This window comes from Falco naumanni, chromosome 7 (genome assembly GCF_017639655.2).
Source record: "Falco naumanni isolate bFalNau1 chromosome 7, bFalNau1.pat, whole genome shotgun sequence".
Taxonomy (NCBI): Eukaryota; Metazoa; Chordata; class Aves; order Falconiformes; family Falconidae; genus Falco; species Falco naumanni.
Genome location: NC_054060.1, coordinates 7,159,404 through 7,186,875, shown reverse-complemented (window position 1 = coordinate 7,186,875; position 27,472 = coordinate 7,159,404). Strand labels below are relative to the sequence as shown.

The 27,472-nt window shown below is 41.0% G+C and overlaps 1 protein-coding gene across 1 annotated transcript in view; it reads right to left on the bottom strand.

Annotated features, from left to right (window-relative positions):
• Window positions 1–27,472, bottom strand: part of ADAMTS17 (ADAM metallopeptidase with thrombospondin type 1 motif 17) — a 192,426-nt gene that overhangs the window by 57,629 nt on the left and 107,325 nt on the right. The window contains exons 11-15 of the mRNA XM_040602291.1: window positions 22,915–23,016; window positions 21,062–21,207; window positions 15,842–16,008; window positions 13,112–13,239; window positions 2,563–2,683 (exon numbers count right to left, since the gene is read on the bottom strand). Coding sequence (XP_040458225.1) covers window positions 2,563–2,683; window positions 13,112–13,239; window positions 15,842–16,008; window positions 21,062–21,207; window positions 22,915–23,016 — 664 coding nt within the window. The remainder of the gene's footprint in view (window positions 1–2,562; window positions 2,684–13,111; window positions 13,240–15,841; window positions 16,009–21,061; window positions 21,208–22,914; window positions 23,017–27,472) is intronic.

Here is a 27,472-nt window from a genome sequence, read left to right as displayed (position 1 = left end):
ATGAGAAACACTTGGGAACAGCCTTTGCTTTTGCCATCACACATGTGGAAACCTTCTTACAATGACTATTGGTTACTAAGAAACAGAAAGGATTTGGCATGGATTTAATTCAGTTAACACAGGGCTTGACAACATAATTTGTAATCACAGGACATATAGGGACCAATCCTGCAGTCAAGGGAGTCCCATGTGCAGAGCAGCTGAGGATCTGGCCCAAACGTTGCAGCTGCAAATCCCAAAACAGATACCACTCCAAAACAATCAATGTCTTGATGTTTGAAGTCTATTCTCTTCTGATATAATAAATCAGCATACTTGAGTCAGTGCGTTGGCCTTGACTTGGATCGCAGCAGGTTCGTGGGGATTTGCCACTGACCTGTGCAATCATTTACATATCCAAACCCTGATTCTGTTACTGTAGTCATATTGTGTACTCTCCTTTGCCCAAACCTTTGTCACATTTTTATACATATTTACTTAAATGTCAATTTAAAGAAAAAAGGCCGGTTTTTTTCTTGAGTAACGTCATGTTCAATTGTGATACCTCAGAACCATTCCTGGAGAGATTCAGTAAGTTAACCTGAGGACCTGATTCTTCAAAACAGCAGTATATGAATAGAAATTGATGGGAGTAACACACAATGCATAAAATGTTTGCAGAATTGAGGCTGGGAATCATAAGTGAAAACAAGTAGTCTGTTTTCAGTGTCTAACATAAAAGAAATCCAAAAGCAGGAAAACATTAACAGTGAACAATTAAAAGACTGTAAATATTCTTTCCATTTCAGTAGGCTAGAATGCTCGTTAAAAGAGCATAATTTAAAAAAATGAAAAGCAAAGATTATTTTCAAACCAGAAGAAGACTGTCTGGCATACCGTGGATGTCACTTTTTAGAACTATTCCCACATAAAATGTATTTCCCTTTCAAATTAATAAATCAAAACTTATGATAAACGTTTATGAGATTATAATTGTAAAAACAAATTCTAGATTATGTGAGGTGGGTAAAGGTGGAAACAATGCACTGACAAAGCAATATTATGACAGGTTTGCACTTCTGAGATGATCAGCAAAGAATAAGGATCAATAAATGCTTGAACACTGACCATGATTCAGTCAGCCATCTCCTCTTATTAGGTTACAGGGTGCTGGGGGTGAAAGCCTCCTATAGTGTCCTGGCAGCCAGACAACCAGTTAAGGCTGAAACTGTTCTGTTCCTACAGCCTTGTAAAGTTACCACCCTCAAGTAGTCTAGTTGGAAACGGGTGCAACCTCCTGGCAGTGACCCAGAAATTTCTTATTTATCTGCACAAGATGTTTTGGAGTCTCATTGGAAAAGATAAAAGATAGTTACTCTTCAGGAGCAGTTAAGAAGTTCCTGCACAGCTATAAACTCTGCTGCAAGAATGGAGAACAGTTTTTTTCAATGGAAGTGAGAAACTTTTCCCACCGTTTGCATCTAATGCAAATGCCTTGACACAAGTAGGTAGAAAATATCTGGAACAAAAGAGTCAAAGGCAGTAATGCAGGAAATCATTCAACAGGTTGGCCTGGCAATACAACAGCATAAATGTGCTCCAGAAAGATGTGGGGCAGGTGGGAAATCCTACCTGCATCTCAGAGGAGTTGACAGATCACAGCTGGTTCCGCAGAGGAAGGTGGGGAGGAGAAGGGTGCAGCGGAAGAGGTCCACATACAAAATCAGAGCCTCAAACTTCAGTGCTGAGACCTTGATTAAAGGTCTAAGCTCTGGTGCTGTTTTAGTTAGACAGAATTTAAATCTGTGCTTAAAAGGAATCTTTGTATGCTTTGCTGAACTCTGTCCCGGAGTAGCATGTGTTAAATGAGTTTCTCCTTACAGAAATGGCAATTCTGTATTCACTGAATGTAAAATAATTTTTTTCTGGACAATTCCTTCCTCTTGGAGCAGCTTGCAAGTCCTGATTTGGCTTTCCCTCTCTTTGCCTGATTAGGATGTGTGATAAGTTTCTCAGAATTGCAATGCAGAAACTCTGGAACAAAGACTAATTCAGACACCAAGCTGTATATATATTAACGTTTAACAAGAGAGGGGAAAGTCTTAATTCTGACCAGAAGCTCTTGTATCCTATACTGGATACTATGGCTGGCAGGAAATCAGTAAAAATATTCAGAGGGGAGTGCTCTTTCATTTAGCTGAGATATCCTGATTCTAACATGAATCATCTGCAACATACATCATTCTGAGTTCTCAAAAAGCTCAAAGATGCTGTTGAAATCAGACTTCCCTCCTGCTGGAAAACATACTGTGATTTTGTCTCTTATTTAAAATCAACAGCATTAAAAATGAGAAACATGACTTCATTCTGAACTTCAGACAGGCAATGGCTGCTATCTGGGCAACTAAGAAGTAGAGAGAATATCATATTGGAATTGACTTGGGTTTTGTTTTGTGTTTCTTATTGTTTACTAGAGTAGATGGGTCCAATGCTATCCAAGAAGAGCTATTGCTACCACTCTAACTCTCCTCAAGCAGTTAAGAGAACCTCCACTCCACTCAAATGCTACTGAGGGTTACTCACCCATCCCCTTGGTGTGGTTGAAGTCGCCTTTCACCACTTTACAGGTTTTGCCATCACCACTGCAGATTCCACAGCGATCCTCTTTGGCAGCTGAGCCAATGATTCCATCGCAGCCAATTTTCTAATGACAACAACCAAAGGTCCCCATTATTTTGTTTGCAAACTTAAAGTATCTCTAGACATTGAGGTCAAGACTAAGATGGTCATCTGACTGAAAACCTGAACGGGAAGAGAACACTGTGAATCAAGGGAGCTCTCATTTGGAATGGCATTGAGTTGGTTATTCAGCAACTCCCTTCTCTAACACTAAGAGCATGACCTTTGATTCAGAAGATTTAACTGAAGAGAGTTTCAGAAACAATAGTTATTCCAGATATCATCATAGATTTCGTACCACCTTTAACCTCCTTCAAACACAACAGATTGAAACAACGTTTCATGTTTGTATAGCAACTTCCATCTGAGGACCTCAAGGACACCCCAGAGAAATGGACTGCTACTGTGATACTTAGTCTAGAGAGGAGAAAAATGCCATTTTCTTGAATGAAAATTAACCCATGTAACCAGAATCCCAGTCATAGCCCTTCACCACACAAAAACTCAAGAGTGCTGTCACAGGTTCCAGTGTGCTTCTCACTGAATGAGCTCTGCTTCAGATCAGGACCTTAACAGGGAACGTAACATTCAGTTCTGATTACACTTGTGCAATATCTGAAAAAAGACCTCATTAATCAGATGGCTTAAATACCTGCAGTACAAAAGTAGTTCATCGGAAGCAGGTCAGGTTCATATCTGGCCAATCTGTATGATAAGATTGTTTACACAACATGAAATTTTCCATAGGCTTGCACAGTATTAAGCTTAGATATTCAATTGTGAAAAAAAAATTAAAATCCAATGCACTCCCAAAATATAAATTTCTACCGAAATAAGAGTTGTCATTATGCAAGTTATTAGTGGAGACTCTACTATTAAAAATTAGTTAAAGATTTATTCTCTGTAGGAAAACAGTTTCTTGGCAAATGAGTTAGCAGGCCTGCCACTAATAAGACTTATTTGAATAAGGCTGTTACGTCTCTCCTTTCCTTGCCTTCTTAAATAAAGTCAGAGGAAAGTTGGAGAGATATCTTAGGGAACAATCAAAACAACAAACACTTTGGAAAACAGGGTAAGCAGGGAAATATTAATAGAACTTGGGCTGTTTATCTGAGACTGTCTGCGGGTAAGCAATGCAATTTGGACCTGAACTCCAACATTCCCCTTGTTTCAAAAGACACTGGCCACGGCCTAAGTCCAGATGTATTAGAGGGATCAAAGATTGCCAGCATTCAGACGTGTTCTGATGCAGTGTTTGTCTGGGTAAATCATTACAGACAGACACATGCTGAGAAAAAAATTATCATCCTGAACACATACAAGGGAAATGCTGCTCATTAACTAGAACAGCATGTAAGTTGGTGGACAAGAACTACAAGAAAAAAAACTTATAAATGGGAGTTAAAGGAAGATAGGAAGAGGACTCTGGAGTTTCTGGCCGTTGCAATTCTCAAGTTTAAACTTGACACCCATGCCCAACAAATAATTTTTGGATATTGAATGTGATTCTGCCCCCAAAACAGAAGGATGTCCCAGCAGTTCTCCTTCCAGGAAAATAAATATGATTTATTAATGGGGTTGCTGAAAGGCAGCTGGAAATATATGCCTGCCTGCCACCCTGCTGAGATACTGGAAAGGCTGCATTTAATTTAAGACTCTAGTGCTATCTTTTATTGTACTGCATTGTTATTAGCACTATGTGAGCACACAAATGAATAAAGGGAATATAATGAGTGTTGAACCACACTTATTCCCAATGCTACATGAGGAGTCTGTTGGGCTATAACGGAGGCAGGCAAAGAATGGGGAGTTAGCAATCACATGCTTTGCATTTATGCTGTAGTTTCCCAGATAATGTAAACCAGTGCAAGCCAGCAAAGCCTCTGAAAGAGTAAGTTCCCCCCTTTTTCTGACACTAGGTTTCAAGACAAGCCATTTCCTCCCACATCTACAAGGTCATTGACGTGCTTTGACTTGAGAGACCCTCTTTGAAGGCATGGAAAGAGCACCCACTGAATCCACAAATATACCTTCCAAAAATGTTGTGTTTTTTTACCTTTCATCTTCACCCTAACTTCCTGGGAGTGGAGGAACTGGGAATGGCCCTTGCAGCCTTCCCTTTAATGGCACTATCCCTCCCATCCACAGGGCAGGCTTTCCCTTCAATCCAGGGTTTGAGGATTAAAGCCCTCATCAGATTTGGGCCAGAAAATGGATTTTTACAAAGGAAAGTCTTTAAGAGAATAGAACAGTTTTCTTTCTTGGCTTCATCAAGAAAATTGCTGCATTCTTGTTACTTTATGGGAGAAAAATACCTTGGAAGCACTTTACTCTTGTCTGCATAAACATTAGAGCCCATTTCCCCCTCTCCAATCCTTTCAATAATTTCCAAACTAAAAGTGTATTTAATAACAGTACATAATGAAACAGCTTTTGTTAAGATTTGACAACAGATTCCAAAAGGTGCAAAGTAATTTAGAAATACATTACAGTGATTACCTCAGTCACTCAGATCCTTTGGAAACTCCCCACACTGAAAATATTGCCACTTTTAAAACAAGTGCAAAGGGGAAGAGACAGGGCTGGAAGGGTAAGGGGGCAAAACAGTGAGCATCACCCTTCCTGGGAGGAAAGTATCCACCAGCAGTCCTTGGACTGTTAATTGAGAGATATGTCCACCTTTCTCCAAGGTAAGAAAGTCCCTGAGATTCCAGCACTGGGGGCCAGAAGCTGCTGCCTGAGCCCCATCAGACCAGGGGGAAGATCTGTCGAGCCTGTACATCATCAGCTTCTCACTGACATTTTTCTGTATGCTTCAGATCAGGACCTTAACAGGGAATGTAACATGGATCTGAAGGAAACGTATGTATTATACTGTCAATTTTAAAATAGATATAGCTGTCCTAAACCTGCATAAAGCTTTCAAAAAAGTGAGGGCTTAATTTACTCTATGCAAAGGGAAAATGCAAGTTTAACTGCTCAAAAGTCAGGTTTTCATAATGCAGAAACAATCCCTTAAAACCCAAATAGTTCAAGGGAGTTATTTGATCTTTATCATCTCTAACTTGTTTTGTGCTGCTTCCTGTACAGGCCAGCATACCAACGAAGGTACAGTCTTTTTTTTTAATTAAGAAGCAGAAAGAGGAAGCTTTACATTCTGAAGAAAAGAAGACCTCATAAACACCATCTTGTATGTTTTCTGACCCAAGAGTTATCCTGCAGGTGAGCAGACTGAGTCCATGGACCAGCATGTCCAGTGATAGCTGGATAGTTTCAGTTCCATCAGTCTTGAATGGACTAGTGAGAAGGGAAGGAGTTTTGTTTTCTTACCAAGATGATCCTTTAAAGAGTGAGCAGAGCACTTGGAGTTTATCTGTGTTCAGAAGGAAGAACAAAAACTAAGAAGCCAGCCTGGTGTAACCACCATGTTTAGTAGTCTGTGGGAGCATTTGCCACTGTCAGCCCTGTTCTTCTACTCTTAGAGCTTCCCTGTACCATCCAACATGGAATTGGATAGTGATATCCATAACTTTGGCAAAGAGACTGATATTGCCACCATCCAGGAATTCCACCTCCTGCATGTACTAGCTGTTGAAAACCTGCAGTGCTATTAACATCAATTGGACAAAAAGGAACCAATTTTAACCAAAGACAGTCCCTTGCCCATATTAAAGCATCAGATTGCTGGCAAAAAACTTTAAAAGTCTTTTGGGGCTTCAAGTCCCCAGCACAGCCAGTCACAACTATACCCACAGGTTTCTTAATGATCTTCAACCCAGGCACTCTCCTACTCTGACATTCTGTTTTGGAACTACCCATTGACGTTTAAATTGGCAGGTAACAGCACATTTGCTGAGCCAAAGGCCTCACTTCACTATGTCTGAAATTCACTATGTCTGAGCTGTTATCTCAGTCCACCCTTCCTTCTCACCCTCCTCCTTCTTCTCTTTTTATAATTAAACATCTGAAAATACTGCTTGCTGGGTGGTATTTCCAGCTTCAGTCATTGCTGACTCCAGCATAGGAAAACTCCTCTTTTCTTCTGAATACACGTAATTTGGATTCTTCTGTGTTAACTGTTTTCTATATTGCTTGGATATTTTTAAATTATATTTTTATTTGTATTTTCAATGGCTGTGCAAGAACTCAATTGATACAGCCTGTGTGAGTATGTTTTGCTACATAAACACAATTATTTTTGTTATATACACCCACCCTGTGTAAGAAATGACATTGTAGGCTCACAAAACTATAATGCTTCCCATATGCCGAACTAACTAGCTGTCTCAATGGATCAAATACAAATATTGATGCAACATGTACCATTTTACAAATTAATCATGTACAGAGCATGCTGGTTATGACAGATTCATCTACCATGCCAATTTTTTGCCCATAATATCTAATGTCCGTTGATACCTCCAGGGATGGGCCACATGAAAAAGGAATGTACATATGTGAGCAACTGACATTCAGATCCGAGGGTAGGAGAATTCTTGTTTCTTTGTTTTAAACAGGACTGCTCTTGTGGAGGATTATGGGTCTCTGTCAGGGTTTGTACAAGAAGGTGAGCCTGCATCCCTAATCAAGCAGTTCATCTGTAAGTTACTTCTTTTTCTGTTCCACAACAAAATCTGTGTGATGAATAGAAGTCCACACAGAAGTTAGTTCAGCAAACATCCTCCTGTCATTTCCCAAGCCTTCAGATTTTATCTGAATCAGAACAGCTCTGCTGAAATAGGAGATATGCACTGCCTATTTAAAATTAGCATTATCTTATCTGCATTAGATATACAATTACACTTGCCCATGGACTTTGTGCTTAGATCCCTCAACAGTTAATGGGGATACTAGATACAATTATTCTTGATAACCATTATTTTACATATGGAGCATAAACATTATGCGTCAAAATTCCTGTGTTCTGGCAGCAGAACAGGCTATATGAGCAAACATGCAAATAATACAAAGCCTTTTCCTGTCCAGGGAACTCCTTTGCTTCTGTTCTTTAGTTGCTTTCTGTAGCTAACCCTTTCTGATCCTTCCAAACCAGCTTCATCTGAATTGAGACCTCTGACCTGATTCCACCTTGTCTCTGCCCTCATTTGTACAAGTGCCAAGAGGCTGCAGATAACAGAGGATTTTCTATCAAGTGCCCATTCTTTAAAAGAGGCATCTATCATATCAGTTCTGGATTTGAAAATAAAATATATTTATCAGTATATGATATATCTGTAGCCTCTCTTCCAGTCAATTCTTGGCTGCTTAAGCCACAAGCAAAATCTAAAGCCTCCAAGGTAGATAACATAATTAATTGTCTATTAAATGCTTTCTGTGGGTTAATGTAGAAGAAAAATAGTGGGGAAAAGCATGATTTTTTTTCATATCCCACTGTAAAGTGCACTATAAAGTATTAAGATATCAACAAACTTGGGTTTTGTCACTATGCCTTACTCACTGAAAGCTTTAATACTCTTTCTAGGACTCAGATTGCATTGCTACAGACACAGAAATTGAAAAAAAAAAAAAAAAAAAGCCGGCAATTATACAACAGGTTTCTGTAGTTCAAACAATCCTGGATTTTGTGCACATACACTAAATAATTTATCAAAGTACAGTGCTAAGCCAAGTATAGAGACAAGCTACCCAGTCTGGAACATCTTGTACCACAGTTTGTAATGCAAGAATATGAATAATACATGGAAAATACTCAAGTGAGGAGGCAAAGCCAGAACTGCATGCATCAATCAAATGCAAAAAGTGGGTACTGAGTATGCAGAAGACTGTTTGCCAGCAACAGGTCCAATAGACAACTGCAATTTATCCTCCGCCACCTGTGGCCCTCTCCTGACACTGCCTATCCAATCTGCAAGAGCTATTTTTGAAAATGTGTCCATTTTCAAATTTGTGCTCCCCTTTCATACTGTGTAACAACTGCTTTGGGGAGAAAGTCATTATATAATCTCTCTGTTTTGCCAGGATAGCCTAATATGTGGCTTGCCATCATTGAATGTACTGTGGATTCACCAGCACATTAAAGGTAGATGTGACATGACAAAACGTTCAAGAGAAAGCTGTAGATGGAGCCAAAATGTTTTCACCTCTTAAATTGTTAAATCACAGCAAAGATTGCCCTTGATCTCTAGCCCGGTTCCGCTACACAGGAGGTCTCTCTTTTCAAAGAGATCTTAGATTACATCCTGAAGTACAATCTGTAGTCCCCACTGGAAAGTTCTCATGCTATCATGAGTCTCAGACAAATCCTCCTTTGAGAAAAGCCAGCACAAAGTCATGTGCGTCATAACAGTCAGCTGAGCAGCTTGTCTTCTCCCCACACCACTGCTGTGTGACATCTGACACCTTTTGTAGCTCTACTTCTGCCAGCAGTTTTATATTAACATCAGCAGCATGGAGTGAAGAACTGTAATTTAGTAAATGCACTGCTTCCACTCACGAAACATACACCGAACAGTCTTGAGGAAGAACAAAACCATCAGGGAAACCTCTCTCTGAAAGCCACTTGTCACTTGAATAGAAATATGAGATGATAAAAGCAATCTGAACTGCAGGTTGCACCGTCCTATCTCATCTTCCCCACGACTGCAATTCCCATGCTACAGAAAGCAAACTGTGGAAGCAAGAAAGAGACAGAGCCTGCAAAGCCTTGATGAGCTCTCAACTTCCTTCTCCTCAGATCCATCAGACAACTCTCCTTCTCAAGCCTGCTAACAGATTTTCTGCCTCTGAAAAGTCCCAGGAGATAAGGAATTCCTCTTGCTAGAAGACTGTGTACATTTCAAGGAGAAAAAGTCAAAAATCTGAATACATGTTGAACAAAGCATCTATTTTGCCCACAAGTTGGTAAGGATAAGCACATTTGTCATTACTCTACAATGTTTCTTCTAAAGGTGTAACTTTGTAACACTTCAATTTTTGAGATCAACCCTGAAGCTTTTACAAACCTTTTATTTTGTCCTCCTTCTGGAAAACTTCTATCACTATCAAGAACGAAATTTCCAGCCTCAAAACCCACTCCAATAAACAAGGACAGGACAAAATCGAATTAAGACCTTATGATTTCAAAGGACTTCCTGAATGTCTTTCTCAAAGACCAGGAGAAAGATTATAATAAGTCTAGGCGACTTAGGAACCCCTATGCTAAATTTAGTGTTGACTTTGCTGTCTGGTGCTTCTATGTATAACCAAAGTATTAAGCAAGTTTACTCACTCCAGCTGCTTTAAGGTGTAAGTGATAAATACAGGGATACTGTTGCTTATGATGATTTTGTTTCAGGTATAGTGAAGCTGACACCAAAAGGCTTCATTCACACTGTATTGGAGCTCAGCTCATGGCTTTAAAATGAAATTGTAGTAAGTTCACAAAGTACAACTGAAGGAAAACTCTCCTCCCTTAGTGTCTAAATGCAGTTAGGGTATTTTGAGGCTTCAAATAAACTGTTCCTGTTTCCCTTCTCAAAACTCCGTTTTCCTTGCAAAACCAGGTTATTTTCTTTGCCATGTTCATCTACATTCATTCATCATGCAACAACGATGCATGAGTTTCATTTAGGAGCATCTCCTGCTGAAGGGAAAAGAGCTATTACATTTCCTGTGCTAGATGTTCACAGGCAACGGTTACTGCTAATTTGTCTGTTATACTGGCAATGTGTCATTCTTGCCTTTGAGAGCCTTTAACTAGAAGGATTACACAAGAAAATAAATAACAGTAACACCACCCTCTGATTTCAGCACTTCTTCTCTTCTCCAAGTCCCCTGCAATGCTTGTTGCCAGGCTTTGTCTATGCTGGGTAAAGAAATAAGGAGAAGAGTAATTAAATAAAGATGCCGACTAAATTGGTTTAATAGGCAGCTAGTTAGACAAGTATCTGCGGCAAATGGGGTACGCAGTCACATATGGCAATTCTCAGCACTGCACTGCATTGCATATAAGGCAGAAGAGTATTATAAATGAGTTCACAAAGCTTTCAAATCTGCTCGGCTTGAATTGATCATTTTGCATTTTCTCTCAGCCAGATGCAAATGGACTGAATGTTCTGCAGCTGTCATCACCTCTCTGCACAGTTAAAGGCTGTTGCCCCTGACTTAGACTGCAATTTGATTTTGATGATGTACCTCCAAAGCTCTGTGCTCATAAAGGTTTTCATTTGGAGGGGAGCTGGCTACTGCTCTTCACTGGAAGAAGAAAATGTACATTGCCATAACGTCTGATTTACCATTTGTGGCTGATCTGAATGTTTGGAACAGTAAAGCTGGCCAGCCCAGCATAATGGTCAATGGCACACAGCTGGAGGTACACAGCTGGCCTTACTATAAAAGTCTATTAATGGGTTTTTTAGGTTTTTTTCAGATATAGCTGAAAACAGGGAAAAACTAAGTAACTTGGGATGCACCAGAACCTGGCTCTATTCAAAGAACTTTCTATTAAAGAGTATATAAAGAATCAAACTCGTGCTGGCTCCCCAGCAACTTGCTGTTCAGATTCTTCATCTGAATAAATTAGAATGACTGAATTATGCCTCTTCAGCAGCATTTGGCAGGACACACTGGGAAGTGTCTCCTGCAGCAGTGCAAAATTCAATGCAGACAAAGGTTTTTCACTTATATTGTTGCATTGCTATTAGTAAAGCTGCATTATGTCCCCATAGCCTCTGTTATACCCAGGTGAATATCATGCTCATTTATCTCCCTGCCTGGAAGGCTCAAAGCAATAAAAATTGGTAGTTCCTAATCACTGCTCATAGAAATCAGAAACAATGACAAATTTGATGTGCCTTGTGCCCCCCAGGGCAAGCCAGTATACTTCCAATAACTTCACTGGAGATAAACAGTGTTGCTAGAAAGCTGTTCTGGTGGATACAACAGGCTGGTTAATACTGAAAAGAGGAACTCCAAGCACAGGATACAAATTTAGATGAGCATAAAACTTAGAGGAAGAACTGCCAGGGAGAATCCAGCACTGGCAAGGCTGCAGTAGCCAACTCAACTGTCTTTCACATCACTAACATGTGCAGCAAACTTTGAACACATGCTACATGATTAGGAGAGAGAAAAACCATAAGCACCGGTCCTGTCATAATGTCTGTGACAAATGACTTGAATCCAACTGCAACCCATTGCTAGGAGCACCCATTCCAAATGACCTCCTGTAATTTATGATCTTTAAATAAACATTTTCTTTTCTCCCTTGTCCCAGCCTTAAATGTCCAGTTAATATGGGTCTACACAACTCCACTCAATTTTTAAGGAATCTGAAACACCAGCTTTAAGAGACAGCCTCCCTAAGCATTCTATGTACTGCACTACAAGCTGTCTCACTGCCCAGCGAACCACAAAGAGCTGTATATCAAAGATTTCCCACACCTAATTTTGATTCCATATGTAATTTGCCTAGAGAGAAATAATCATCATTCCAATGGTTACAAGCCATCACATCTTCACTCCAGGTAAAGGGAATTACATCTGAAGACTCTCAAACAGAGTCATCTTCATTTCCATTCTTGACTTGTCTGACCAGAGACATCAGGAAACAAGCAAGTTCAGGGTCTGGCTGGTCCATTCGGTGACAACCAAGGGGACACTGATTATCCCACTGTGGTACAGCAGAAGGAATCCTATGCTACATTCTCTCTGGTTTGTTCTTTATGTAACCCAAGCAAGACAATGCAGATGAGAGGCAAAAGAAAACTGGCTTGGGCTGTGCTCTGGGCTGCGGGATCTGCTCCTTTAAACATATATTCTCTGTTGCATGGAACTTTAAAACCTAGTTTGTGGGAGGAAAGGAACCTTTTTCTTAATGTAAGGGAAACAGGCCTTTCAAACAGTTATTATGGGGACCAGCAGTAACTCACCTTGGTGACTATATAGTAATACCATCAACAAAAAGCACACAGGGAAGCTACTGGTTTGTGCAGCTGCACCAGCCAAGGAGCAACTAGTATTAAAACGTTTCCTCAGTATTTCTAGGCAGGAACCAGGTAGACCTGAAAAGCATCATGGTGCTGGCAATGTAATATTTGTAAAAGGCTAGTGACAATTTGGGATCCAGTTTGCAGCACCAGTGTTTTTTCAGTGATTCCTCTAATAGCCAAAATGGAGCAGTTAAGCAAGCCAGATTTCCACTCCCATCTCCTCCCCTCACAGAAGTAAGTCCCTTCCCACCCAAGCCATTTGATGACTACACACAAGCAAATGTCATCACTGAATGTTCCCAGCTGTTCAGTAATAATCTCATACCTTGGGCATTTATTATAATTCCTAGATCAAGACACAGGGCTGGGGAGCACTTGCAATGGGGTTGGGTCTTATAAAATAGGGTTGCCCTTTCACCTCACAGACAGCCTCCCAGCCACCCACACAGATGCCTGTTCTTCTAGGACATACACTGCTGCCCCAGACTATACATGACACCAGAAATAAGAGAAAGTTACACCACCTGGCACTTGCCATGTACACAGAGGTCCGTCTCATAAGGCCCGCATGGAGTACCATCAAGGACCCTGTCTGTCACCAGCACAGGGGAATCCTTCCCCAGTGGAGAGCAGAAGAGCTCACATGGTTTGTCTGGAAAAAGAAATACAAAAGCAACTGCCTTTAGGAACAGCACAAACAAGTGTTTGAGGAAATAGTGGTGCAGTCTCTACATGAGTGGATCTGGAAAGGTATCTGTTGATATTCTTATCTTTGAAGGAACACAAGCCTTTCAATTTAGGCCTGTCATTTTCCCACTGTAAAATATCAATATTCAAAGGGTTACATTGATGAGATTGTATCTGTCTCTGAACGGAAGATGTTTGTTACAGGGAACATTCAGCAGCCTGATATGAGTGACCAACTCACTGTGTGAGCATCTCAGGCAAAATTCAGGCTACAGCCAGTGGTTTTAGAAGAACAAGTTCTCCAGTCCATTTCTACTCTGGATGAACTGACTTCTTGCATCAGTTTGCCAGTAAGAACATTTGTATACATAAATTTAAAGCATTCTTGTATACCTATTACATACTGTTATCAGTTTAAACTTATATTTGTGGTCCTACAAACACTTCTGTGAGCAAACTATGCTACTAGAATATCTAGAGAAAGAACTCCCAAATTAATTTGAAAGATATCGGTAGAGAAAGATTGCATTTTTCACCCATGCTAAAGGTAATTTTTATAGTATATATTTAGACCTTACTTTGGAAAAGCTACTATTATATTTAGCTAGAGAAGAAGTTAAGAAAAAAAGCTTTTTCAAAGATTTGTATTATTAAGTGGCAGCATACAGCAGATGTCAGCATTTGCTGACTGCATTTGCCATACGTTTAAGTAACAGATATTTAGGCAATATAATGGTTTTCCTTTGGAGCTGACTCTGCTACTCACCGACTTCATCCAAGGGAGAACCTATAGACATCCAAATGGAAACATGTTTTGTTCTGCATAGTCAAGTACGTCCACTCATCAGACAGAAGAGAGAAGGCTTGCCAATACACTAAGCTAAGTGGCATAGGCCTTTCCTAAGTTTCCAGCGCAATCAACTCCCACCTCACTAACACATCTAAGTAGAGTTCAAGCACAGTGGAGATTAGCTCAAGGTTGGTTTGGATCTGTGTCTATTTAAATGCGTCTGATTGTGGTGCTTTGATATGCTGAAAAAAGCTACTGGAGAACTGCAGGGGTGCTCTAACATGCTTCGATAAACAGTGACATTGAGATGTGAAGCTCAGCTGCCCTCTGTCCATCTGTCTTGCTTGACAGAGGAACTACAGGCATATCCTGTGGATGTTCAAACTCCCTGCCTTGTGCCGGATGCAAAGCAAGTTCACAGAGGCTGGATTTTGATTTCACTTGCAGTCTGAACAGAGGAGCTGGGAAAGCTGTTGAAAGAACAGCTTGTGCAGAAAACCACTAGTCTGACTGCCTCTGCACAGACTCTCTTTCCGCAGCTGTGAGATCTGCAACAGGGCAGGAGAGGTTTCTAATTTGCATTCATGGAAACTGGGGCAAGATGGCTCAGGTGAGCGAGGCTTTGCTGTGTAGCAGGAACAATGTTGGCTATTATCTTTTAGCAATAGCTTGCTCAGTCTTCAAGTAGCCAAAAAATATCCTATTCCCATTCTGTGGCTGAATGAAGTTCCCACTGCAGTATGCTACTAATTCTGGCAGCACTGATCAGAGAATATCACTGAATCATCTAGGTTTTTTTTATTTTCTCTCCTATTTACAGGACTCTCAGCAACCCATAGCTCCTGATTGAAAATGGAGAAAGGAGTGAAACAGCTCACCCCTGGAAAAAACTAGGAGAGTTTTCTGTGATTGAAATTAGTCAGGAAAGTAGCTCTGCATTGTTTATTCACCCAGCAACACTATTTGGGGAGAGGGGCAGATGGGAACAACAAGCAAACCCAGCCTGTCTCCTGGGGCATCTGAAGGAATTGTACTCTTGGAGGTTCTGCTACAGGAACTGAAATGCTGACTGTACATGTACTGTAAATGCTGGAGTCAGACCTAGTTTGTCACTGCTAGCACAGGAAAGGGCTTATCCAATGTCTGGTCTTCTGGTATCAGTTGCAAAACCACCCTCCTCTGTTCAAGCATGTCTTTAGGATGACCAAATGAAACTAGCCTTGTCTGTTTTCCAGCAGAGTGCAGTGAAAGATATTTGTTCCTGCAGAAAGGACATTACTACGATCCTTTTTCATATCCCCCCCAACATCTGGTTGAATAGTAGATGAACAATAAGATCCAGCAAAGGAAGCATTAAAGGAATGTAAGTAGGATAGGCAATCATGCTGAAATGCCCAGAATTGACACATATTAAAAATGTCCCAGGGAATCCTTATTTTCAGTTCAAAATTAATTTGAACTTTCTAATGTTTAAACTCCCATTCCCAAATAGCTGCCTGTTCAGACTGGGAATCAAGTAAAGGCACTTCTCTCCCAGCATTACAAAAAGATGAGTGAAGAACTGAGATCTCTGCATCTTCTGTCAAGGTGGCTGAAAGAACAGCAGGGCAGCACAAAGAACAACTAGTTGTAATTAGTCTTCCAGCTGTAGCTAAGGGGAACATACTGTAGCCTTCTCACCAACAAATGGGAGTCTTGCAGATGAAATCAAGATGGGTTGAGATTAGCTGCAGTGAAAGAACAGCAAAGAATTACAGAAAAAGATGAAAAAATTTACCATCGACGATGACAGCTGTCAGGAGGCTTTTCTTCTTGTTGGTGTATCTGTCATGGGCCTGGCACTGTTGGTCCCTGAAGCTTGGCACACCTTTAGGGCAGGGTAAGTTCTCACACACAGTGTGTTCCACGCTGGCTCCTCGGCAGTTCTTCCCACCTGGCCCCGGGCTATCACGGAAAAGACAAACCAAGGTTAGCAGGAACAGCACAGCTTCTCACAGACACGCCTTTGCCTAACTTTCCCTGTCCAAGGCAACTCTTGAAATACCAGGAAGATTCAGATGTTCCTTCCTCTCAGATGTCCCCTGCTAGAGGGCAAATCCTGCTTTCAGTGGCTCTGACAGAAAATTATTCAAGCTAAATTCTGGATCTATAATTGGCTTATCATAACAGATGCTTAGATACTGAAGTACTTCAGAAGCATGTTCTTTTGTAGTATCCCATACACAGATCAATAAATAGGAGCTGCCTACTCATTGCATGCCTCAGATAAGAGGTAATCCAAAAGGCTATTATGCTATTCACCTCTGGGCACTAAGCAGCCTTCTTAGAAGATACAGTGTTCAACTGTTTGCATTCTGGTCACGAACCAAGGGATGTGACTAATTTTGCACTGCTGACCTAAATTTCTTCTTTGACTTCAACAGCAGCTCATTCCTGTCCTAACCTATTTTCAGATGGAGCAGGCAAATGACTGAGAAAGGTGGGACGGGGGGGAAGCACATAGTTTCAGTAAAGGCGCTTCTAACTGATGTTGACCTGTGACAGTTAGGCTTTGGAAGGTACACTGAGTATGATACCTAAAGTCTAAGTATTATTTAAATTTGCACAGTCAGGCAGTTCAGAAGACAATTTGTGGCTCCATTACAAATACCAATGTTAAGTATTTATATTCTTAATGGGGAACCTACAGGCACCAAGGTGACATGACTGTGCCCAGGATCACACTAAATACCCAAGGCAAAGGCAAGCAACCTGGAATGTTTCACCTTTCTCTTCTCACCATTTGCTTTGCCCCCTACCTTAAACACTCCTAACTACTGAGACACTGCAAATGTCTCTTTAGCACATGTCCTCTAAGGTTCTGCCTTCAGCAGTTTGAAACAAAACCACCATAGAAGTAGCTATAACCTGTACCTTACACAGGGTGTCCAGAAACAAATCTGTGCAGCAGATAATCTCCATCCGTGAAAAACATGCCATTTTACATATTTGTTTTTTAAACATGCAGGAAAGGCCACTAATCCAACATCAGGATTAAGCACCTGCAAAATCTATTTATTGTATTTATGATTCCCCAGAGAAGAAGGAAAACTCAAACTCTCAACAATAACCCTCATTTTCTTTGCAAAAAACCCAAGTAAGCAAAAGACCTAGCCATCCTAACAGATAATTTCTTTAGCTACTTGCTGATACTCTCCTGAATTTGTTACATACCTATCTCCCCAGCTGTAATCAGAAAAGATGGATAAAGTAATGTTCTTGCTTTTCTTTAACAGATGGCTATAAAAAGTAACTCCAGCCAAATTCCAGTTTTTAGCAGTATGGTAGTTCATTCCAAAAGCCTCTTTCCCCCTCCCTCCCAGAAGAGCAATGAACATCAGCATATATCAGTCAGCTAATTAGAAACCAAGGCCCTTGTATATCAGTTATTTGTGTCAGTGGTCCTAGCAAGAGTTGCAAGTTACATGCTGGCTATAGGACAGGGCGTTTTATTTCCTAGCTGTGCTGGACTCAATGAATTCAGCATTTGATGCAACAGAAACATTCAACTCTGCATGGAAGAACTTTATGCCAATTTTCAGTCTAGATCAAATTTTTACAGTAGCTCCATTAATCCCAGAAACAGTGTTTTGGGTTTTTTTTTAATGGAAATGATTATCTCCAATGACACTGTAACACCACAGAGTCACCAGAATAACAGCGTAAACAAACGTCTGTTTGTGCTGCCAACACCTCTTTTCTGCCGTGGACACATGCAAGGCAGCAGATGCGCTGAGACTGATGCAGAAATCTGCTGGGAGGATTGTGTCTGCTGCCTTAGGCTGTATGAGACAGACACTCCGTCCAGATGACTGCGAGCACGACACAGCCTTCCTCCCACATGAACCCTGCGCTCACATAAAGACATCAGACACATGAACTTTGGTTTCAGCACCACTTCTTTGGCTACAGCAAAAGAGATGTAGCCATTGAATGTAAGTGACTGCATGTTTGTGCGTACATGCACAGGAGAAAAAAATCAAATAAAGCAAGCAGTCAGAATATCCAAAGAGTAACAGAGTGCTCTCCCAAGAGCGGGGTGTCAATCTGATGGCCGTGGAACAGAAGACACAGTAGGACTGTTATTTACTGTGCTCATCAGCAGCTGTTTTGGCTTTAATCTTAAGATGTCCTTAACTTGTGAGGGACTTTCTATTACTTTGCCAATGCAGACTGGAAGCAAGCAGCTCTCACTATTGGTAATAATGGTCATTGGCAATATTAAAGTAATAGCCAAATCCATTAGAAGACAGAGACTTCCTGAGCACCCATCACTCCCAGTCAGTGGGAGCTGCAGGAACATAGTGCCATTTGGCCTGTACTCTTCTGCTTGGCCCATCAGCATCCTGACCTGTCTTCCCCTTCTAATTAAGGAGTAAAATGAACTGCGTCCTCCTGATGCAGTTTCTTCCAAAATTAAAGAGTTGGATGCACTCATCAGCCACAAAGTAACAGAGCATCCTACAGACATGGGGGATGCTTCTACTCCCAGTAATCCAACAAAAAATAATATACCCAAGAAGACCTTCCCACCTCAGCTCCCCTCTGCCCAACAGCATCATGCTTTATTTGGCAGTGTGGTGCTAGACTAACTAGTAAAACACTCATAAAATATACAGTGTCTGTTCAAGGGGTTCAAGAACAAGCAGATAAACAGGTATGGACAGGCAGTTAGAGAAATGGACAAGACAGCTCTGCCTGTTGATTATGTTCTGCTCTGTTACTGTTTGGATAGGGAATGCAGAATTACTGACAGTAATCTTTAACTGACTTCTGTAATAGTATTTAAGTATTACAGGCCTCTTGGCAGGTTTAAACATGATACTGATGGTTTTCATCATGCAAGACGAAGAAAAATGACAGTCACTGCCTCTGGTCTCCCACAAATAGTTACCTAGGACTTATTCATATACCTTTCTTTCCCTGCTTCACTCCATTTAGTGGCCTCATCCTTGTGTCCCTTCCACCTTTCCAAAGCTGAGGTCAAGAAATTTGGCACCACCTCTATCAGATTCTCTTCAAGAACCTGAAGGGAAAGACCCCTGTAATCTCGGTCCCAAGCCCTGTATAATATGGGCTCCAGCACTGTCCGGGATTTCCAATAAACAGTGTAATTCAAGCCCACCCTGACATATGTCTGAAACAGTGACTGTGTGAGACGTCCTGGTAGACAACTTCATGCCCATCTTCCACTGTATTTATGCTAAGAGAATCCATCCACTAATGGAACTGAAGCAATCAAAGCCCATTTATACTACCGTGACCCTTTTACAGGACAAGAGGGGACTGGAGAAGGGGTAGAGATCTCATTCTGATGTTCTGTTTAAGCCAGTGGTTTTCTCCTCAATCACACCGTAAAACAATAATCCAAAGACTAGGTAAGAACACAAGGCAGTACAACTCAAAAGTCCTCATGTGCAAACTGGCTCACGCCACACTGCCTTGCAACCATTTGGAGGCAATGCATGCAAATACTCAGAGAAATTGCAGAGACGAAAAACCAAATTGAACAGTGAAGTAACTGATTTAAAAATACTGATAGTCCCACAGGCTCAAAAGTCAGCTGGCAGGAGTAGAGATTCCAGTTTAAAAAAAAAAAATCCCAAGACCAAATATATATAAAATAAAAGATAAATCCCCTAGCCAGTATTTTTGGACAGTGAATAAACCAGCTGCAGAAGTGGGCTGATGCCAGGAATTTGAAGCAAAAGAAGATCACGTGTGTATCCCCAGCCAAAAATGTATATAAGCAAGAGAATTTTAAAATCAGTGTGCAATCTTGGAGGGAGCATTTCCTGTAATTTAAAGAACAATGATGAATGGATTTAGGTTTGGTCAGCACTATGGTTAAAAAGACTTTCTGTAGCTGACAGCAAAGAAACCAGCTCAGTCCCTTGTTCAGGAAAATGAGCTGGTAAAAATCAAGCCTGGACATTACAGACATGCAATTGCAGTTCAGCGTTATTTAAGGAGAGGAATAAACAAAAATATCCCTTTCACATGAGTACAAACTCAGCAGCAGCCAGTGCGTACCTATCCATCATCTAGGCATGTCTTCAAAGTTACTGTATTGCTAGCCAGAATTTCAGTCCCTATTTAAAAAGAAAAGTTTCCTGTGCTTTGTCTGTGGAAAAAATCTTAAAATATGAATAGAGATGCACAACTTGGAGGGGTGCTCTCAAGACTGTAAGCATCCTCACTCATCTCAGAAGTTGTAATGCGCACAAACAGGGGCAGTCAGTTAAATGGCTACCATGGTAATCTGTTCAGGCCTCCCATAAGAAGAAAAAATTTCCAGATGTGCCTCAATTGACCTGAGGGATGAAGTATGGCACATGGGAGACAGCAACACTTACATTTCTTCCTAAATCAGAAAAAAATCCAAGTCCAAAGAGAGAACATAGGTCTATTTGTAGTCACTGTGCAGGAGCTAAACAGTACCCACTGCACTTTGTGTGTGCGAAAACCTTCCTTTTCATACGCAGCACATCCTGATGTACAGAATATCTCAAGGTGCTTTACCAACACAGTTACGTGACACTATGACCACTGTCAACACTCTTATCACTTCCCAAGCCCAGAGCCAGCACTCCCTGCAAAACTGATCTCCAAGACATACTGGCTCAGTTTGGTCTGTAGATCCACCTCAGCCCCTCCTCATTCACTGCAGTGCTGGACAGGAAAAAACGGCATCTTTTTTTCTGCCAAACTGCACATTTTTAATTCAGTTGTATCTATGTTTGGATCATTGCAATGGGCTGCTTCCAATGGTAACCCTTCAAGCCACTTCCACAGAACCTACTTCACTCCGAGTCATTCCAGGATATTGGCCTGCTCCTTGCCACTCATGAACAAGGAATCTTGTGGGCTCTGCTGCCCATTTCTTCCCTGTACTCTTCCAGTAAGGCTTGTCTAAGTGCTACATACAAAAAGAAATCAGGATGATGTAAAGACTTACGGGGGATTGTCACATTTCCGCTGTCTGAATCGCACTCCTGTGCCACATGTCCGGCTGCACATGCTCCACTGACTCCACATGCTCCAGTCTCCATCAACATGTTCAGGGATGGGAGTTTTACTGACACACTCCCCAGCACGGCACCACTGAAATGCAATTGCGTTAGCCCAGGGTGGAAAGAAGTCCTGATATTGCAAACATTCCTGCATGTGTGGACTTAAAAGGATGTCTGAGATTACAATAACCCCATGTTTGAGTTTCTAGAGACTCAAGGCTTCAGTGAGATGGAGGTGGGAGGAGGGGAAAGAGAGGACGTGAAACACAAATTTAAGTGTCACCCTCAATGAACCCCTGAAGGGATTTCTGTCATTAAAAGAAGCAATTACAGAATTGAGCCCCTTGCTTTATAAAGCAGACAACAATCTAAGTGCTAAGACTTAAAGCCACACTCTTCACAGAAACCGAGTCCAAGAAAGTACACCCCAAAGCAATGTCTTAATCAGCAGTATTCCCAGTATGTACAAAATAATTGAGGTATTTTGCACCTAACTTGGCCAAAGCCCCAAACAACCTTTGATTCTAATAGGTTGTGCTGGCTCCTGACCAGGCAGCAAACTTGGCCTATTCTCCTGCTCTGTCCAGGATATGATAAAGTAAGCACTGCTAAGCAGTCTTATGAAAGTATCACCAGGACTCCTGTAGTTAGACAAACATATATCTCAAAATCTTTTGTCTCCATTTCCTTGTCGTGCTTTCCAGGACTCGTCTTTTCTTGTCATTGTTTACCTTTATTTGCAAGCAAAGAAAAGATCTCTAATCTTTCATTTTAGCAATGAACTTTTTATTTTTTCTTAATTAATCTTACCTCCCTAACCATACAACATACAAAAAATACTAGAATCCAAAATCAGTAAGTGAGGGGCTGGCTGTTACCAAAGCAGTCAAGTTCCTTTGTAGCCTAATAGGTTATCAGCTGCACTGGGCTAATCAACCACATATGTTAATGAACCACATACCATTTACCACAGCCCATCTCAGAGGGTAAATGTTCACTTAAGTCAACTTCTGTTAGCACAGCAGGTCACAGCTGGGAGGCAGCAGCTGAGCCTCAGTAACTCTCACCCTTATGGTATTGAAGCCAGTTACTGGAATGGTGATTTTCACTGGAGGGAGATCCACTAATTTGAGAGTTTATTTTGTATTTCTTGTAACAGTTTTTTACATCAACCTGGATTCTGGAAACTCCATATATGCCTTAGTCATCTCAGTATATACATACAGCACAGGAAATTATACTTCAAAAATAACTGAATATAACTTAATTTGAGCTCAATGCATTTTGAGCTACTTGGAGAAACCATGAAGTTTTTAAGTAGCCTCTTTTTCTTTCCCCATCTTCCTCCACTCCCCAAATGTCAGCCTAAATGCTCTCCACACTTTCAAACTCCAATATAGCCAAGAACACTACTACCTTATCTTACACTGAAAAAACATCTCACTCATGAAACACCACTGGCAGCAATGAACAGAAGTGACAGGAGTGAGCTACTACCCAACATGACTGCCAGGGTACTCAGCCTGTGCACTTAGCAGTGAGGCACGGGGGTTTCCTGCAGTGTTTGTAGAATGCCTAGACCACAAGAACTTTTCTACTGAGGTCTCCAAAGGCTACTGAAATACACGTAACATAAAATCAGAAAGACTTAACCCAATCCAGCTGTTAATTTGAGCGGTTTCTGTAACAGAATCAGTAGAAAATATGGGTTTATGTTAAATACTGAACATCTTGGAAGCATTATTTGACAGACAATGCTGGAAAAAACAAAGTGATTGCTACTGAGCATTTTGATTACCTTGTCTGCGCCGCATTCAGTGCCATCCAGAGGGGGGTCCAACTTTGTTTTACAGGATGTATCTCCTTCCACCAGGCACCAGAGCCCAGCACACATCAAATGCTGTAACCATAAAGCAAAGAGGTGCAGTTACTACTTTTGGAGATGCCAGCTGTCATTACAGGATACACTTCAAAGCTCAGGCAGTCTTCCTCAAGTGAATCCAGAGCCATCTAGTTGGTTTGGGAGCAATTATTTTTTAAGGATAGATTGGCATTAAGTGGCAGGGCTGGAAACATGAAACACATAGATGGATAAAACCCACCCAAAACAAGAAGTGCATTATTTAAACAGATTTCTTTTCACAAGAATAAATCCGGTCCCTTAAAAAAGAATCATGTATGGGAGGCCAAGATGAGTGCTTCGGAACCATGCCACATGCTTAGATGTCCAAGCTGCTTAATTACTTGTATTTTTTAGAAAGATACTCAAGTAACACACAGTCAGCCCTGCTGCACCTGGTGGTAGCTGTCATCAGCTAGCAATGCCCATTAGGAGAAGATGACCTTAAGGCAGAATGAGAAAGAGGAAAGGATTTCATGGTGTGCCATGCAGCGTAGGAGGAACTTGGTGACCGGGAGGAGCAAAGTTAGTAAAAGTTTGGTGGTGGGAAGTAGCTGCTAGACAGAGAGAGTCCAATGTGCTAAAGAAGGTGAAAAGTGAGGTCGGAAGGCAAGAGCAGGAAGAGGTACAGCACAACTCACTACCAGACTTGAAACACGTTCTGGCTATCGTTACTCAACATTGCTGCTCTGCTCAGCCAGCATGTGTTGCAGGGATATTAATGCTGACCACACTTGCATGATCTGTCAGATTAATAAGTTTTCAGAATTTGAGCAAAAGAACCAGGAAAAGGGGCCTTTACATTGTTAACATTTTCCACAGCATCCACCGTGCTTTGCATTCCATGGAAGTGGATGATTTCAATACAAAGCTACAGAACCGAGTACCAAAAAAAGAAAAAGAAGAGTTACATTTCTTTCCACTATTGTTCACATTTCAATGTAATGGTAAAAAGATGAGAAGCCTGACTCTAGTGCCAGCTGGTCTTGTCAAGATTTATTGCACCTCATTAAATAGTTGAGTCAACATGCTTCAACCTTATGGTTCTTTCACGATGTAGTGTAAGAGACTGTGGGTGCATGTGTGTTTTGTGTACATGCATGTTGGTATGTCTATATAAAATAGATCTGTACAGCAGAGGGTGCAGATGAAATAAATCCCAATACCAAGAGTGATGATGTAGAACATACTGAAACAGAATAGTTATCGCAGCAGTATCTGCATCCTGTTTTATTTCCACGTTTCTTTCTGGAAAGAGGATTTTGCACTATTTAAACCAAAAGAACATTCACAAAAACTAGAAGCAGACGGCAAAATCCAGCAACATCTGTATTAACCACAACACAGAAAATCATTGTCAAAAAACCAAACAACAGTAAATACACCAGGGAAGCCTAAATCAATTAATTTCCAAGACATTTCCCCCGAACTAATAGAGCATATGGGAAAATATCAGACTTCAGTAATTTTGACTAAATTACTGTGACTAATTAGTGGTTTACCCACAGCTCTGAAAGCACTTAAGCACCAATTAGCCATAAGGACATCACACAGTATTTTACAGATAGGTATACTGAGGCAGAAGAATTGACAAGCCAGAGATTTCAGAGTTTACTGAGAAATCAGTTGTTCCACACCGCAACTCCCAGATTCTCAAAACCCTGCCTTCCTCAGAGAGGATTAAAATAAAAAAGTGCATCAATTAACTGTCCACAAGTGTTACAGAAAGAACACCAGTCTAGGCAATAAACAGTTTAACCTGAAAAAGCTTTTCCCCAAAATGCCAAACTTGCTTGTCTTCCTAGTTGTAAAGCTACAGCATCCTTGCATCTGGTTTAACTCAGCAGGATCTAAAGGTGATGGGTTATTCTTTATACTATGGCTGTACACATATGAATGAATGATTTAATAGGCTTCCAAAACAGTTAAGATATGTTAAAAGCATAGAGTCATGTTAAGTTAGGTCAGAGACGTAAGTAGAAGCTATCATAGGAGGTTCTAGTCACAGTGGCAGGACGTGCTACATGTAGCTGCAGGACACAATTAAATGCAGTGCATGAACATGATAGACTGGCTAAACTGTCACAGCTTCTTTGCCATTAAAAGTAATTGTATTGGTGATCTGTAAATGTTGTTACTGTTAAGCCGAGTTCAGAAATTCATTGACAATCTGGTCTCTCTCTTCTCCCTTGATGATTGTGGACAGTGATCTTGTGAAAGAACCACCAGCAATGTCTCCTTTCAAATTGTGGTTGGGGAATACTGACAGGTAAAATGAAGGGAAGCTCCAGAGAGGAAGGGTGCAGATAGCAAAGCATTTCTACTTTTCCAGGCTTCAGCCCCTCTCTTACATATAACCACAAAGCTTCAGAGCAGAATGTGATGAGAAACCCTCCAGCCTGATCTCTTGAATGACCCAGATGGAAATTTTGCCCTGTGGTTCCGGAAGGAAACCCGCTGCTTCTGCTTTCTGTCAGAAAGCCATCCTGGCTGAAGATGTAACGGAATTCACTACAGCCCTAAAGAAGTTGTTCTAGACACATAGGAGCAGCATTGCTGAATATCTGTGCATTATGCAAGGCCAGTATTTTTTAAGCTTCAGCTTCAAGCCCCTGGATCGTAAGCTGCATGTAAATTAGTCAGGGTTAAATTGTCCTCTTTGATGTAAAACTGGGAGGAGGAAGAGGGGGTTGGAAACAGGAAGTCATAAAAATGAAGCAGCTTTTTGTACAATTTTGGTTGCCAACCAGAATTCCTCCATAGCCCACAAGAACATGGAAGGTGATGAAGCCAGCTAACAGGCCCAGGTATGACGCATGGCCTGGGGAAGCAATGGACACAGATAACCTCAAACAGGTGTGTCTGCACCAGCAGAACTACAGAACTGAGCCCAGCCCATGGGTACAGTGGGTGCAAATATTCACATACGCGTGTGTATGTGTGTATATATATGTATATGTTTGCATATATGTATGTATACACACACACACACGTGCACACACACATATTTATAGGAAGACAAATAAAGAAAAAAACTTCTTTAGCAACACCAACCTTTCTGAAATTTCCCATCTTTGCAGTATGGAAAACATAGGATTTTTATAGTATCCCTGTGTTTGATTCAGAATACTAAATGCAAAGCATATTTCAGGAAACAGTTACAGAAAAAATCTGGTAACTGCGCTTCAGAACTCTGTGTTCTAGTGCCATACCACTACAAAGCTGAAACACTCGTTAGTGCAGTCCCCTGTATTTAATACAGCATTCAGATACCCCAGCAAAGATTAAACCATCATCTTTGGTATTGTATGTTCCCAAGATGTTTTATCATGTTAATAGCTCATTTCAAAAGAGATCATATATCCTCCTCAGCTACAATAGAAACCCAAACAAAACCCCCCATTAAACAGTCCTATAGCTAACCAGTCGCAGTGACTGACTTTTTAATAGTTAAACAGCCAGCTTTGTGGGGAAATAACAAAGTGAGAAATGGCAGGACTTGAAAGGAAGTTGCCTGTATCTGAGTGGCAGTTCAGAGCTTACTCTGATACAGAAGAAGCCATCAAAAGAGCTGTGTTACTGCTAATTGTAAACTCAGCAACCAGCTTGTAGACAGCAGGTCTCTGCCTGCAAAATCTTCCCTTCAGCCTTCAAAAAGTACCAGTTAGGATTCTCCGATGATAGATATTTTTCACTAGGAAAATATTGATTTGTTGAAACTGTCTGTGGGGAAAGGTCATCTTTGGATCAGCTCCCAGTCTGAGATATTTCCAAGGGCAAAGCAAAATTACAAAAATTGAGATGTTTTGAAAAGTAATACTTCGATTAAAAAATAATTTTCCTTTTTTTTTTTAATTGAAATGCTTGTTCAACTGAACTCTTAAAGAATTTATACAGAGAGAAAATAAAGTCAAAAAATCAAAATAAAAATGGAATTTTTATAAAGGTGCACATTTTAGATTCCAAATAACTCCTGGAAGATAGGAAAAGCTGTCTGCACAGTTGTTAGAAACCTGTCCTGAGAGAGGTCACAGCCCGGAAACTCCCAGGCTAGGAGATATCTGCTCAGCAGGTGAACGATGCTTCCGATTACAGGCATTATAATGGCATCTATCTGAGAAAGAGGCCTTACTGTGCCAGGTGTTTTCTCTTCCTCAAAGAACTTGCAATCTAAACAGACTCCTGGGAGCTTGGAGATAAAGGAAGCTTTATTGCTCTGTTACAGGTGGGAAGATGAGAAACAGAAAGGGATTAAGTGTATTGCTGAAAGCCTGCTGGGACACAAGTGAAAACACTGCTCAGAGCTCTGCAGTCCTCTGCTCAGTGTCACAGTCCAGGCTCACACTGCCTGCCCTAGTTAAACTTCAGGGTAAAACCAGAAACAACTCCTGGGATACTCCCAGGGACATGTCTGGCTACGGGTCTTCCCACCTTTCACAGCTTTTCATACTTTTTC